We start from the raw sequence: 12,365 nt of genomic DNA, 5'->3' as shown, positions 1-12,365 counted from the left end.
ATAATAATAATAATAATAATAATAATAATAATCCTTCGAAAAACAATAGGGTCTCGCACTGTACAGTACTCGGGCCCTATTAAAAATAATAATAATAATAATAATAATAATCCTTCGAAAAACAATAGGGTCTCGCACCGTACAGTACTCGGGCCCTAATAATAATAATAATAATAATAATAATCCTTCGAAAAACAATAGGGTCTCGCACCGTACAGTACTCGGGCCATAATAATAATAATAATAATCCTTTGAAAAACAATAGGGTCTCGCACCATACAGTACTCGGGCCCTAATAATAATAATAATAATAATAATAATAATAATCCTTTGAAAAACAATAGGGTCTCGCACCATACAGTACTCGGGCCCTAATAATAATAATAATAATAATAATAATAATAATACTTCGAAAAACAATAGGGTCTCGCACCATTCAGTACTCGGGCCCTAATAATAATAATAATAATAATAATAATAATCCTTTGAAAAACAATAGGGTCTCGCACCATACAGTACTCGGGCCATAATAATAATAATAATAATAATAATAATAATCCTTCGAAAAACAATAGGGTCTCGCACCATACAGTACTCGGGCCCTAAAAAAAATAATAATAATAATAATAATAATAATAATAATAATCCTTTGAAAAACAATAGGGTCTCGCACCATACAGTACTCGGGCCCTAATAATAATAATAATAATAATAATAATAATAATAATACTTCGAAAAACAATAGGGTCTCGCACCATTCAGTACTCGGGCCCTAATAATAATAATAATAATAATCCTTTGAAAAACAATAGGGTCTCGCACCATACAGTACTCGGGCCCTAATAATAATAATAATAATAATAATAATCCTTCGAAAAACAATAGGGTCTCGCACCATTCAGTACTCGGGCCCTAATAATAATAATAATAATAATAATAATAATAATCCTTCGAAAAACAATAGGGTCTCGCACCGTACAGTACTCGGGCCCTAATAATAATAATAATAATAATAATAATAATAATAATCCTTTGAAAAACAATAGGGTCTCGCACCATACAGTACTCGGGCCCTAATAATAATAATAATAATAATAATAATAATAATCCTTCGAAAAACAATAGGGTCTCGCACCATACAGTACTCGGGCCCTAAAAATAATAATAATAATAATAATAATAATAATAATAATCCTTTGAAAAACAATAGGGTCTCGCACCATACAGTACTCGGGCCCTCATAATAATAATAATAATAATAATAATCCTTCGAAAAACAATAGGGTCTCGCACCGTACAGTACTCGGGCCCTAATAATAATAATAATAATAATAATAATCCTTCGAAAAACAATAGGGTCTCGCACCATTCAGTACTCGGGCCCTAATAATAATAATAATAATAATAATAATAATCCTTTGAAAAACAATAGGGTCTCGCACCATACAGTACTCGGGCCCTAATAATAATAATAATAATAATAATAATCCTTCGAAAAACAATAGGGTCTCGCACCATTCAGTACTCGGGCCCTAATAATAATAATAATAATAATAATAATAATCCTTCGAAAAACAATAGGGTCTCGCACCATACAGTACTCGGGCCCTAATAATAATAATAATAATAATAATAATAATCCTTTGAAAAACAATAGGGTCTCGCACCATACAGTACTCGGGCCCTAATAATAATAATAATAATAATAATAATCCTTCGAAAAACAATAGGGTCTCGCACCATACAATACTCGGGCCCTAATAATAATAATAATAATAATAATAATCCTTTGAAAAACAATAGGGTCTCGCACCGTACAGTACTCGGGCCCTAATAATAATAATAATAATAATAATAATCCTTCGAAAAACAATAGGGTCTCGCACCATACAATACTCGGGCCCTAATAATAATAATAATAATAATAATAATCCTTCGAAAAACAATAGGGTCTCGCACCGTACAGTACTCGGGTCCTAATAATAATATTAATAATAATAATAATAATAATCCTTCGAAAAACAATAGGGTCTCGCACCATACAATACTCGGGCCCTAATAATAATAATAATAATAATAATAATCCTTCGAAAAACAATAGGGTCTCGCACCGTACAGTACTCGGGTCCTAATAATAATATTAATAATAATAATAATCCTTCGAAAAACAATAGGGTCTCGCACTGTACAGTACTCGGGCCCTAATAATAATAATAATAATAATAATAATAATAATAATCCTTCGAAAAACAATAGGGTCTCGCACCATACAGTACTCGGGCCATAATAATAATAATAATAATAATAATAATCCTTCGAAAAACAATAGGGTCTCGCACTGTACAGTACTCGGGCCCTATTAATAATAATAATAATAATAATAATAATAATAATCCTTCGAAAAACAATAGGGTCTCGCACCATACAGTACTCGGGCCATAATAATAATAATAATAATAATAATAATAATAATCCTTCGAAAAACAATAGGGTCTCGCACCATACAGTACTCGGGCCATAATAATAATAATAATAATAATAATAATAATCCTTCGAAAAACAATAGGGTCTCGCACTGTACAGTACTCGGGCCATAATAATAATAATAATAATAATAATCCTTCGAAAAACAATAGGGTCTCGCACTGTACGGTGCTCAGGCCCTAATAATAATAATATTAATAATAATAATAATCCTTCGAATAACAACAGGGTCTCGCACCGTACAGTACTCGGGCCATAATAATAATAATAATAATCATCATCATCATTCGAATAACAACAGGGTCTCGCACTGTACGGTGCTCAGGCCATAATGAAGGCTGCTGGGTTTTGGTGTAAAATGAAGAAGTGAGTGTGACAGTCAAAGTGTCCAGAAGAACTGCGGCTGGTTCTGTAAGATGCTCAGGAAAACCTACAGATCATTTCCTTATTGGACCCGAGACTACTGTTTTTTATTTTTATTTTTTTCAGCAAAGGGTCGTCTCACACCAAATACTGACTTTGTTTCATTTATTATGGCTTAATGATTACTGTTTATAGTATTTTTTTAATGTTGAAACATTTCATTTCATTATTTTTAAGCCATTTTCGCCCGTAGTCAGCTGAGATAGGATCCAGCTCGCCTGCGACCCTGTAGAACAGGATAAAGCGGCTACAGATAATGAGATGAGATGAGATTTTTAAGCCATTTTTGGTCGACAGCATTTCTTTACATGTGCCTCAGATTTTTGCACAGAACTGTATATCCACTTTAGTTCACTCTTAACTGATGATGGACCTGGATCACTCTTTCATGCAGAATGCACCTGCACCTCCTGTCTATTCAGCTGTGAGCAGATGCTCTTTGTTGTAAAAGTGCGATCCAGGTCCATCGTAAGTTAAGAGTGAACTAAAGTACTACTTTCAGGAAAACCACATTAGCTTACTGATGGATCTTAAAAGGCAGTTAAAGACGCTCTTAGCCTTAAGAGGCTTTCGGAAACCCCAGCCCTGAACTGCAGAAAGTTGGAGAACATTTTCATTTTGGACGAAGGCTCACATACATGACTCACTTCTTCCGGTCAGTCAATATCGCCATCTAGCGGCCACGTTTAGTCACTGAGCTCAGTTACAGACCGGAAATGGTCTGTGTTCATGTCACAGTGTTATGGAGTGTAAAATATTTGTCCTTCATTGTAATATACACCACATCCATGTGTTTAAATGGGTGTCTCCAAAGCAGCAGCAGGTGTGTGTGTGTGTGTGTGTGTGTGTGTGTGTGTGTGTGTGTGTGTGTGTGTGTGTGTGCGCACGCGCTCTGTAACTGAAACTGGTGTAAACTTTACACACTGTAAGCAACATGTGGAAGTGCACTTCTCTCCCTCACACACGGCAGCTTTGGATTTCTGAACTGTGTGTAATAACTGTATTAAAAGTGAAAAGCTTGAGCTTTGTGAAAGAACTCTTCAGGTGAATGAGTCCGTGTTGGGATGTTGCTTGTCCTTTACACTGCTTTTATCAGCTCTGATAATCAGGTCATGGGCCGACATCACCAACTCCTACACCAATTCCCTCGAATCCGTCACACAGTTTAATGGCACGCTTCGCTATAAACTCACTGATTCTGTACACAGCAGGTTCTTCCTGACAGTAAACCCACTGACGGTGGAATATCAGCCGCATTAATGTCCCTCACACTGGTCACTGATTCTAGACACGAGAGGCTTGATTTCAGAGCAACGTCATTTATTTACACATTTCATTACTGCACTTGTTTTAGGAAACTGGGCTTTAATCTCAGACTCATGCTGAGTGTGTTTTGTGCAGAACCTCCTCAGGTCCACTGTCACAAATAAAGGAACTAAACTGCACCTTCCATGTTGCTGGGGTGGAACCATCAGGGTCATAATAATATTGAGTACATTTAGTGTTTATCTTCATAGCTTACTTTTAAAATAGTTATTATTCTTTTATTCGATTAATCCTTTGAGGAAACGCAGACAATTTTACTCATCTGTCACACAAATTTAGTCAAGTTTATCTAAACATTTAAATAACACATACTAATGAGGTTTAATTAGGACTCAATATTTACCTGAGAACAGGAGGAAGAGGAACGACACGGTTGCCATGGTGATGTCAGTGCTGGAGTGATGCCCTGTGGGTTTAAAATCCAACATCAGCTCATAATAATAATAATAATAATAATAATGGTGCTTTGCCCCCAGAAGAAGGGCTTTGTGTCACAGAGCAGCTCGCTGTGTGTTGTGAAGTGTAAATGATGAAAGCAGTGTGTGAATTTGCCAGAATCGACTCAGTGATGGTGATGAGGTGAACAGATCCAGGTGAAGTGCTGCAGTCTTACCTGATGAGCTGCTCGCTGCTGAATGGAGTCTTAATGTTCCACTCAGAACCCTTTAAAATCCACATCATCACGTGACACTGACAAGCAAATAGGTAGGAAAAAAATCCTTGTCCTCAATGCAGCAGTGTGTTAGTTAGAAAAACATTCACTGTATTTGCATCAGCATGAGGCACAAACACAAAATGTTTTATATCTTACTGCATCACATGTGAAGAAAATAATAACAGAAAATGTCGGCTATCAACTGATAATTTCACTGTTTTAAGGATTACAATTTGGGTTTTTTTTTTTCAATTAAAATAATTTATCTTGTTATTTTAGTGTAGAAACTGCTAATCCCATTTCCAGAAGAGTTGTGTTCTGGAAATGGGATTAGTTTATTATTAGCTTAGATTATTAATCCAGAGGTGCTGAAACTTCCAAAATGTCTCTTATGTTGCCAAGGCCGAGGTCTCTTAACTTCCCGTTAGTGATCTTGATTGACTACAGCTGGTAGATTCTCTGTTCCTTCATAAAAAGGGTTTGTTTACAGCACTCACTGGATTGACCAACACACAGTAAAATGGGAAAGTCCAAGGAGCTCAGTGCAGATCTGAGAAAGAGGATCGCGGATTTACACAACTTGGTTTGGATGTGTGTGTGTGTGTGTGTGTATATATATATATATATATATATATATATATATATATATATATATATATATATACACACACACACACAGACACACACAACCCTGATTCCATAAAAGTTGGGACAAAGTACAAATTGTAAATAAAAACTGTTAGGATTGTGCTGCGTGCTGTTCAGATGCGTTACAAGGAGTACTCCGAGGACAAAAAGAGAGCAAACCACACGAGTTAAATCAATCTGGTTTATTCTCAGTCGTGCCCTAATGCGCAGCTGCGCGTCGGGGCTTTATATACTCTGCGTAGGGAGTATCAGCAGTGGAAAGTTACGGAATGTGCTTTGCACACTCAGTATCAAGGTCACACAAGAGTTATGCACAGTTCAACAGAATGTTTCACACAAAAACATAGACAAAATCAAGATATGAAACGGGAACAGAACATGTGGAAATGCAAAATGTACAGAGCAGCACGTACTGTATTGTAGCTGGCCTAAAGTAAACCCTAAACTGCTACACTAAACGACAGTCACCCTTGGGCCGCGCATTTACAAGAGTAGGTTTAGGAGTATTCAGGATTATATTCTTACAATCCCCTCTTTAATACTCTGACGCAAGCCCAGAGTATTATTCACACCCCAGTCTTGGCCGACACAGGGACATAACCTGTGTGCGAGATCATCATATTAACCTCAGAGTAGTTAGACGGGGCTATTCGGACCGGAAAGGGAGCGCTGCTGTCATGGGGTAACAAAGAACACACATAACAAGGTTTACTCATATTCATTGATGTTTTTACAGTGAAGTTTACATATTTCTAAAACTCGTTATCCCTTGGGTCCCGGTGTATTGCTTGTGCGGGTAACCCTGCCCCAAGCGTTGAGATCAGCACGATGATGAAGAAAGTCATACTGGTCACTGACTTTGTTCTCTAATGCTCACAGGGTGCAGACGGCGAAAAATGTCACAGGCTCCCGTGCATTTCAGACTCTTCAGCCCAGAACTTTGCAAGACTCACCAACCATCCCCTCTTTGTAGATCAGCCGAAACTGGATTGCTCCAGATGCTGGAAGGGGATCCCTGAAAAGGCCGTCAGCTATTGTCACAGCAACTTTCTGAAACACAAAAGTCTGTTAAGCATCAACAATATAGATTTCTATTACATTGGAGCCTTCTTTATTCTGCTGGCATGGATCCACTGTGGAAAAAGGTCCGTTAGCACAGCCGTGCGAGTTACAGCGAGTACATCGGTGGGCCCACTGTAGGGTGACTCCTCCATGGGAGCGTTTAGTTTACCGAATCTCTTTACTAAAACTCTGTCCCCTACCTCAAAGGGGTGAGTGTGTGCCTCTGGAATGGGAGGCTTTTTGGAATTTACTCTCGCCCAATACTCATCCAGCACCCGCATGAGACCCACCGCGTACTCGCTGAGATGTACTTCAAGATCACCCGTTCCTATAACCTGCATGCCTCTACGCCAAGGGACAGGAAAGGGGCGTCCCATGACGAGCTCGTACAGAGATAAATTGTCGAGAGCGACCTGAGCAGTCATGCGCATATCAGCGAGGACCAACGGTAAAACCTGGACCCAATTTTTCGTGCCTGCGTCTTGCATAGCCTTACGCAACTTACCCTTAATCGTTCTATTCGCGCGCTCCACAATGCCAGAGGACTGTGGATGGTATGGGATATGAAAACGCCAATTGATCTTGAGGTCTTTACATAGCTCCTGCGTTACCTTAGAGGTGAACGGCGTTCCCTTATCAGAGTCAATTCCTACCGGAAGACCGTAACGTGGGATAATTTCCTGTGTAAGTTTGTTCACTGCTGTTCGGGCGTTCTCTTTGCTACACGGGAAAGCCTCAATCCACCGTGAAAATTTGTCAATCATGACCAAAAGGTATTTGAACGGGCCCTGCTTTGGCATGTGAGTGAAGTCGATCTGCCATTCTTGGAAAGGCGTGTCGGGTATGGGAAGGTGCTGATGTACCGCGCCTGGTTTAGATAGATTATTCTGGGCGCACGTTAAACACTTGTCCAGAATGTTGTGTGCGTCTGTGTGCAAATTATTGATGCAGAATGTTCTGTTCATATCTTCCACTACCCCTCTTCGGCCGCGATGAGTGGGACCATGGAACTCGCGGACGAGAAAGGGAGTACAGTGACGAGGTAAACAAAGACGGCCCTGTGCGTCAAGCAAAACGCCACTCTTCTCTGTCGCGCCCTGGGCGTCCCAGAACTGCGTATCTGCCACAGAGGCCGAGGCCTGGATAGAAATGAGATCTATGTCAGGTAAGACAGCGCTAACCATGCGATCAGTAGAAACTAAAGCGCAATTAAAGCCTGGAGGCAGGACACCGGATGCGGCTGCAGCTTTAGCGACTCGATCAGCGAATGAATTGCCCTTTACTTCAAATGAGTCCCCTCTTGTGTGCGCGCGTGTCTTAACAATGGCCAACGTGCACGGAAGGAGACAGGCGGTGATTAAATCAGTAACAAGTGAAGAATGAGAAATGGGCTTACCGTCGGCTGTCGTAAACCCCCGAGACGCCCAAATGCGGCCGAAGTCGTGCGCCACGCCGAAAGCGTAGCGTGAGTCGGTGTAAATAGTAACGTCTGTGTCTTGAGCCAAAATACACGCGCGAGTCAAAGCATAGAGCTCCGCAGCCTGAGCAGAAGAAAAAGGTAAAGAATGAGCTTCAACAATTTCATCAGGGAGGCGACAAACAGAGTAACCACACAGGAACACACCATCCGCAGGGCGGGAACAGGAACCATCTACAAAAAGAGAATCGCCTGTGGAAAGAGGGGTGGAGTGTAAGTCTGGGCGGATGCTAGTCTCAAAAACGATATTAGAAAGACAGTCATGTGAGTCAAACGCAACATCGTCATCTTGTGAGTTAAGAAGACGCTGAAGAGCGTGGGCGACAGAATCAAACGACGAGGAGGGCTTAACAGTGAGATGCTCTGTGGCCAAAAGAATAAACTCATAGCCAGAGCGACGCTGAGCAGACAAATGCTGAGTGCTAAAATTCCGCAGAATGTACACGACGTCATGTGAAGTGTGTAAAATGAGCGGATGCGACAAAACAAGTTTTTCAGCGTCTGTGACCATGAGAGCACACGCAGCAACAGCCCTAAGACAGCCAGGAAGCCCTTGTGCCACAGCGTCAAGAGTTTTAGACAGAAACGCGCAAGGTCGCATGCCCCCCCCGTGCTCCTGAGCCAGCACCCCAGAGGCGGTCCCCTTCTGATTGCACACATACAGGTGAAACGGCAAACGATAGTTCGGCAGCCCGAGAGCAGGGGCGGAGCACAAAGCTTGCTTCAGAGCCTTGAAGGCCGTTAGCATGTCCTCAGTCCAGACCAGGGGCTGAGTCAAAGGATCTGACTGACTTATAGCTGAACGCAAACACTTGTCATAGATTGAACAGTCAGGGATCCATTGACGACAGTAATTGATGAGGCCCAAAAATGCCATGAGAGCGTGCTTGGTTGCAGGTACCTGAGTGTCCATAATGACTTGAACGCGTTCCGGGCTAAGCCTCCTGGAACCCTGAGAGAGGTCATGTCCCAAGTAGCGAACAGTTGTGAGGCAAAACTGCAACCTCGTGCGGGAGACCTTGAAACCCTTCTGCGCCAGGAGTGTGAGGAGAGACAATGTGGCGGCAGCACAAGCGCCTTGATCCTCCGCCGTTACCAGGAGATCATCCGCGTACTGGAGCACCGTGGAGCCCCGGGGAAGACAGAGATCAGCCAGCGCGTCCCGCAATACGGCAGTGAAGACCGCCGGTGAGTCAATGAAACCCTGTGGCAACCGCGTCCACGTGTATTGTCTTCCCCTGTGTGTGAAAGCAAACAGGGGCTGAGTCTCATGGCCCACAGGAACACTGAAAAAGGCAGAGCACAAATCAATCACAGAGAAATAAGCATGGTCACACGGAATAGAAGACATAAGAGAAGGAACGTCAGGGACCACTGGAGCCACGGGAACGATGAGTTCATTTATTTTACGTAGGTCTTGAGTGAGGCGCCATGTGCCATCCGGTTTTGGGACCGGGTTCACTGGGGTGTTATACGGGCTGACACAAGGAACCACGACACCTTGCTGCAAAAGAGATTTTAGAATATTGTCAATACCATTGAGCTTACTAGGAGACAGAGGGTATTGTTTAACATAAACAGGTGTAGAGTGTTTAATAACAGCTTCATACGGAGAGCAGCTCACAGAGCCCACATCGTCCTTATGATCCGCCCACAGGGTGTTAGGAAGAGCAGAGAGAACAGGGGGAGGAGCTTGGGACGTACAAGCAGCGTTCAGAATATTATGTGGCAGCACAGAACTGGATAGGGCAAAAACATCAGGCGGAGAAATACCTAGTTAACTGCTCACGCAGGAGCTGCAAAGCATTCGGTGTGTCCCTCCAAAAAAATGTCGACACGGTGCGCTGACGCGGACGGCCACCTTCCTGAGCCGGAGCTATTTCTTCCTTTATATTCACAGCGACGTCATTTCTAGGTTGCAACACATCGACTATTTCGAGCAAACGCTCCTCATCATATAATCTGTGTCAACTGATGAGGTGTTCAAGTGTGCGAGCTGTACAAGGTGTTTTGGAGTTTGTGTGAGCTGATCTGAACAGAGCTGCCAGACATACACATACAGAGGGCTTCCAAACCCATACTGCACACTACACATTTCACTTACTTCAATAGTTAGTCCATCTGGAGTGGATGTGAGATTTACTTCTAATTTGCACATTAAATCATGTGCTAACAAATTTACTGGACATGTATATGAGATGAGGAATGAGTGGGACGTAACTATTCCTCCCTCGCTTTTACATGGGAGGTTGACTGAGAAAGTTTTGGTTTTGGAATAGCCTTTAAAACAGGTCTCGGGGTGTAAACACCCTTTGATTTATCCCATACCTTCTTCATGTCAAACCATTTCTTTCGTAAATCATACAGTGCGCTGAAGCAAGGAAGCCTGGATTAAACGTCCCATCACGGGAATACTATGGAATCTGAGGATTTGCCTCCGTCCACCCAGCCAAATTGTCCAGCCACGGCGTAACGTAATAGCCTAAACCACACTTATTCATCCATTCCGCCGGGGTGTCTGTGACCTCAGGTTTAGGATACGAGCCCCCCATCATACAGTAAAGCAAACGGATCTGAACAGAAACAAACAGCAGATATTTATCTAAATTTCTATAGCGCGCTCTTCCTGGACTCGAACCAGGGAAAACCAAGCCCTCCTTAGGGCGCTACACAAATTTCTATAGCACGCTCTTCCTGGACTCGAACCAGGGAAAACAAAGCCCTCCTTAGGGCACTACGGAACTACTTCCAATCAGGTAGTCAATCAAACATGTCTTACCTGATTGAGAGTATCACGTCGGGGTCACCAAATTGTTAGGATTGTGCTGCGTGCTGTTCAGATGCGTTACAAGGAGTACTCCGAGGACAAAAAGAGAGCAAACCACACGAGTTAAATCAATCTGGTTTATTCTCAGTCGTGCCCTAATGCGCAGCTGCGCATCGGGGCTTTATATACTCTGCGTAGGGAGTATCAGCAGTGGAAAGTTACGGAATGTGCTTTGCACACTCAGTATCAAGGTCACACAAGAGTTATGCACAGTTCAACAGAATGTTTCACACAAAAACATAGACAAAATCAAGATATGAAACGGGAACAGAACATGTGGAAATGCAAAATGTACAGAGCAGCACGTACTGTATTGTAGCTGGCCTAAAGTAAACCCTAAACTGCTACACTAAACGACAGTCACCCTTGGGCCGCGCATTTACAAGAGTAGGTTTAGGAGTATTCAGGATTATATTCTTACAAAAACGGAATGCAATGATGTGGAAGTTTCAAAATTCCATATTTTATTCAGAATAGAACATAGATGACATATCAAATGTTTAAACTGAGAAAATGTATCATTTAAAGAGAAAAATTAGGTGATTTTAAATTTCATGACAACAACACATCTCAAAAAAGTTGGGACAAGGCCATGTTTCCCACTGTGAGACATCCCCTTTTCTCTTTACAACAGTCTGTAAACGTCTGGGGACTGAGGAGACAAGTTGCTCAAGTTTAGGGAGAGGAATGTTAACCCATTCTTGTCTAATGTAGGATTCTAGTTGCTCAACTGTCTTAGGTCTGGACTGCAGGCTGGCCAGTTCAGTACCCGGACCCTTCTTCTACGCAGCCATGATGCTGTAATTGATGCAGTATGTGGTTTGGCATTGTCATGTTGGAAAATGCAAGGTCTTCCCTGAAAGAGACGTCGTCTGGATGGGAGCATATGTTGCTCTAGAACCTGGATATACCTTTCAGCATTGATGGTGTCTTTCCAGATGTGTAAGCTGCCCATGCCACACGCACTAATGCAACCCCATACCATCAGAGATGCAGGCTTCTGAACTGAGCGCTGATAACAACTCGGGTCGTCCTTCTCCTCTTTAGTCCGAATGACACGGCGTCCCTGATTTCCATAAAGAACTTCAAATTTTGATTCGTCTGACCACAGAACAGTTTTCCACTTTGCCACAGTCCATTTTAAATGAGCCTTGGCCCAGAGAAGACGTCTGCGCTTCTGGAAAATGTTTAGATACGGCTTCTTCTTTGAACTATAGAGTTTTAGCTGGCAACGGCGGATGGCACGGTGAATTACGTAAAGACTCTCGTCTCTGCGTAAAGACTCTCGTCTCTGCGAGCCTACTACACAGATTTAATACTTGTCATTTTTAGGGCATACCTAACAACGTGTTTTCTTTCTCTCTCTCTCTCCCCCCCCCCCCCCATCTGTCCCTCTGAGTTACATGTTGATCCTGGGATTGAGATGCTGGCCTCTTCTGCCCCTCGGACCTGCTTGATCCATC

At 42.2% G+C, this 12,365-nt stretch overlaps 1 protein-coding gene across 1 annotated transcript in view; it reads right to left on the bottom strand.

Annotated features, from left to right (window-relative positions):
- Nucleotides 1-4,933, bottom strand: part of LOC132871107 (macrophage mannose receptor 1-like) — a 55,474-nt gene extending 50,541 nt beyond the window's left edge. Inside the window, exons 1-2 of the mRNA XM_060905213.1 lie at nucleotides 4,847-4,933; nucleotides 4,577-4,639 (exon numbers count right to left, since the gene is read on the bottom strand). Of these exons, the coding sequence (XP_060761196.1) occupies nucleotides 4,577-4,613 (37 nt within the window). The 5' untranslated portion in view covers nucleotides 4,614-4,639; nucleotides 4,847-4,933. The remainder of the gene's footprint in view (nucleotides 1-4,576; nucleotides 4,640-4,846) is intronic.
- Nucleotides 4,934-12,365: the final 7,432 nt, after the last annotated feature.

This window comes from Neoarius graeffei, chromosome 23 (assembly GCF_027579695.1).
Source record: "Neoarius graeffei isolate fNeoGra1 chromosome 23, fNeoGra1.pri, whole genome shotgun sequence".
Lineage (NCBI taxonomy): Eukaryota > Metazoa > Chordata > Actinopteri > Siluriformes > Ariidae > Neoarius > Neoarius graeffei.
The sequence above is the reverse complement of the archived record's forward strand: the minus strand, read 5'-3'. Positions and strand labels throughout refer to the sequence as shown.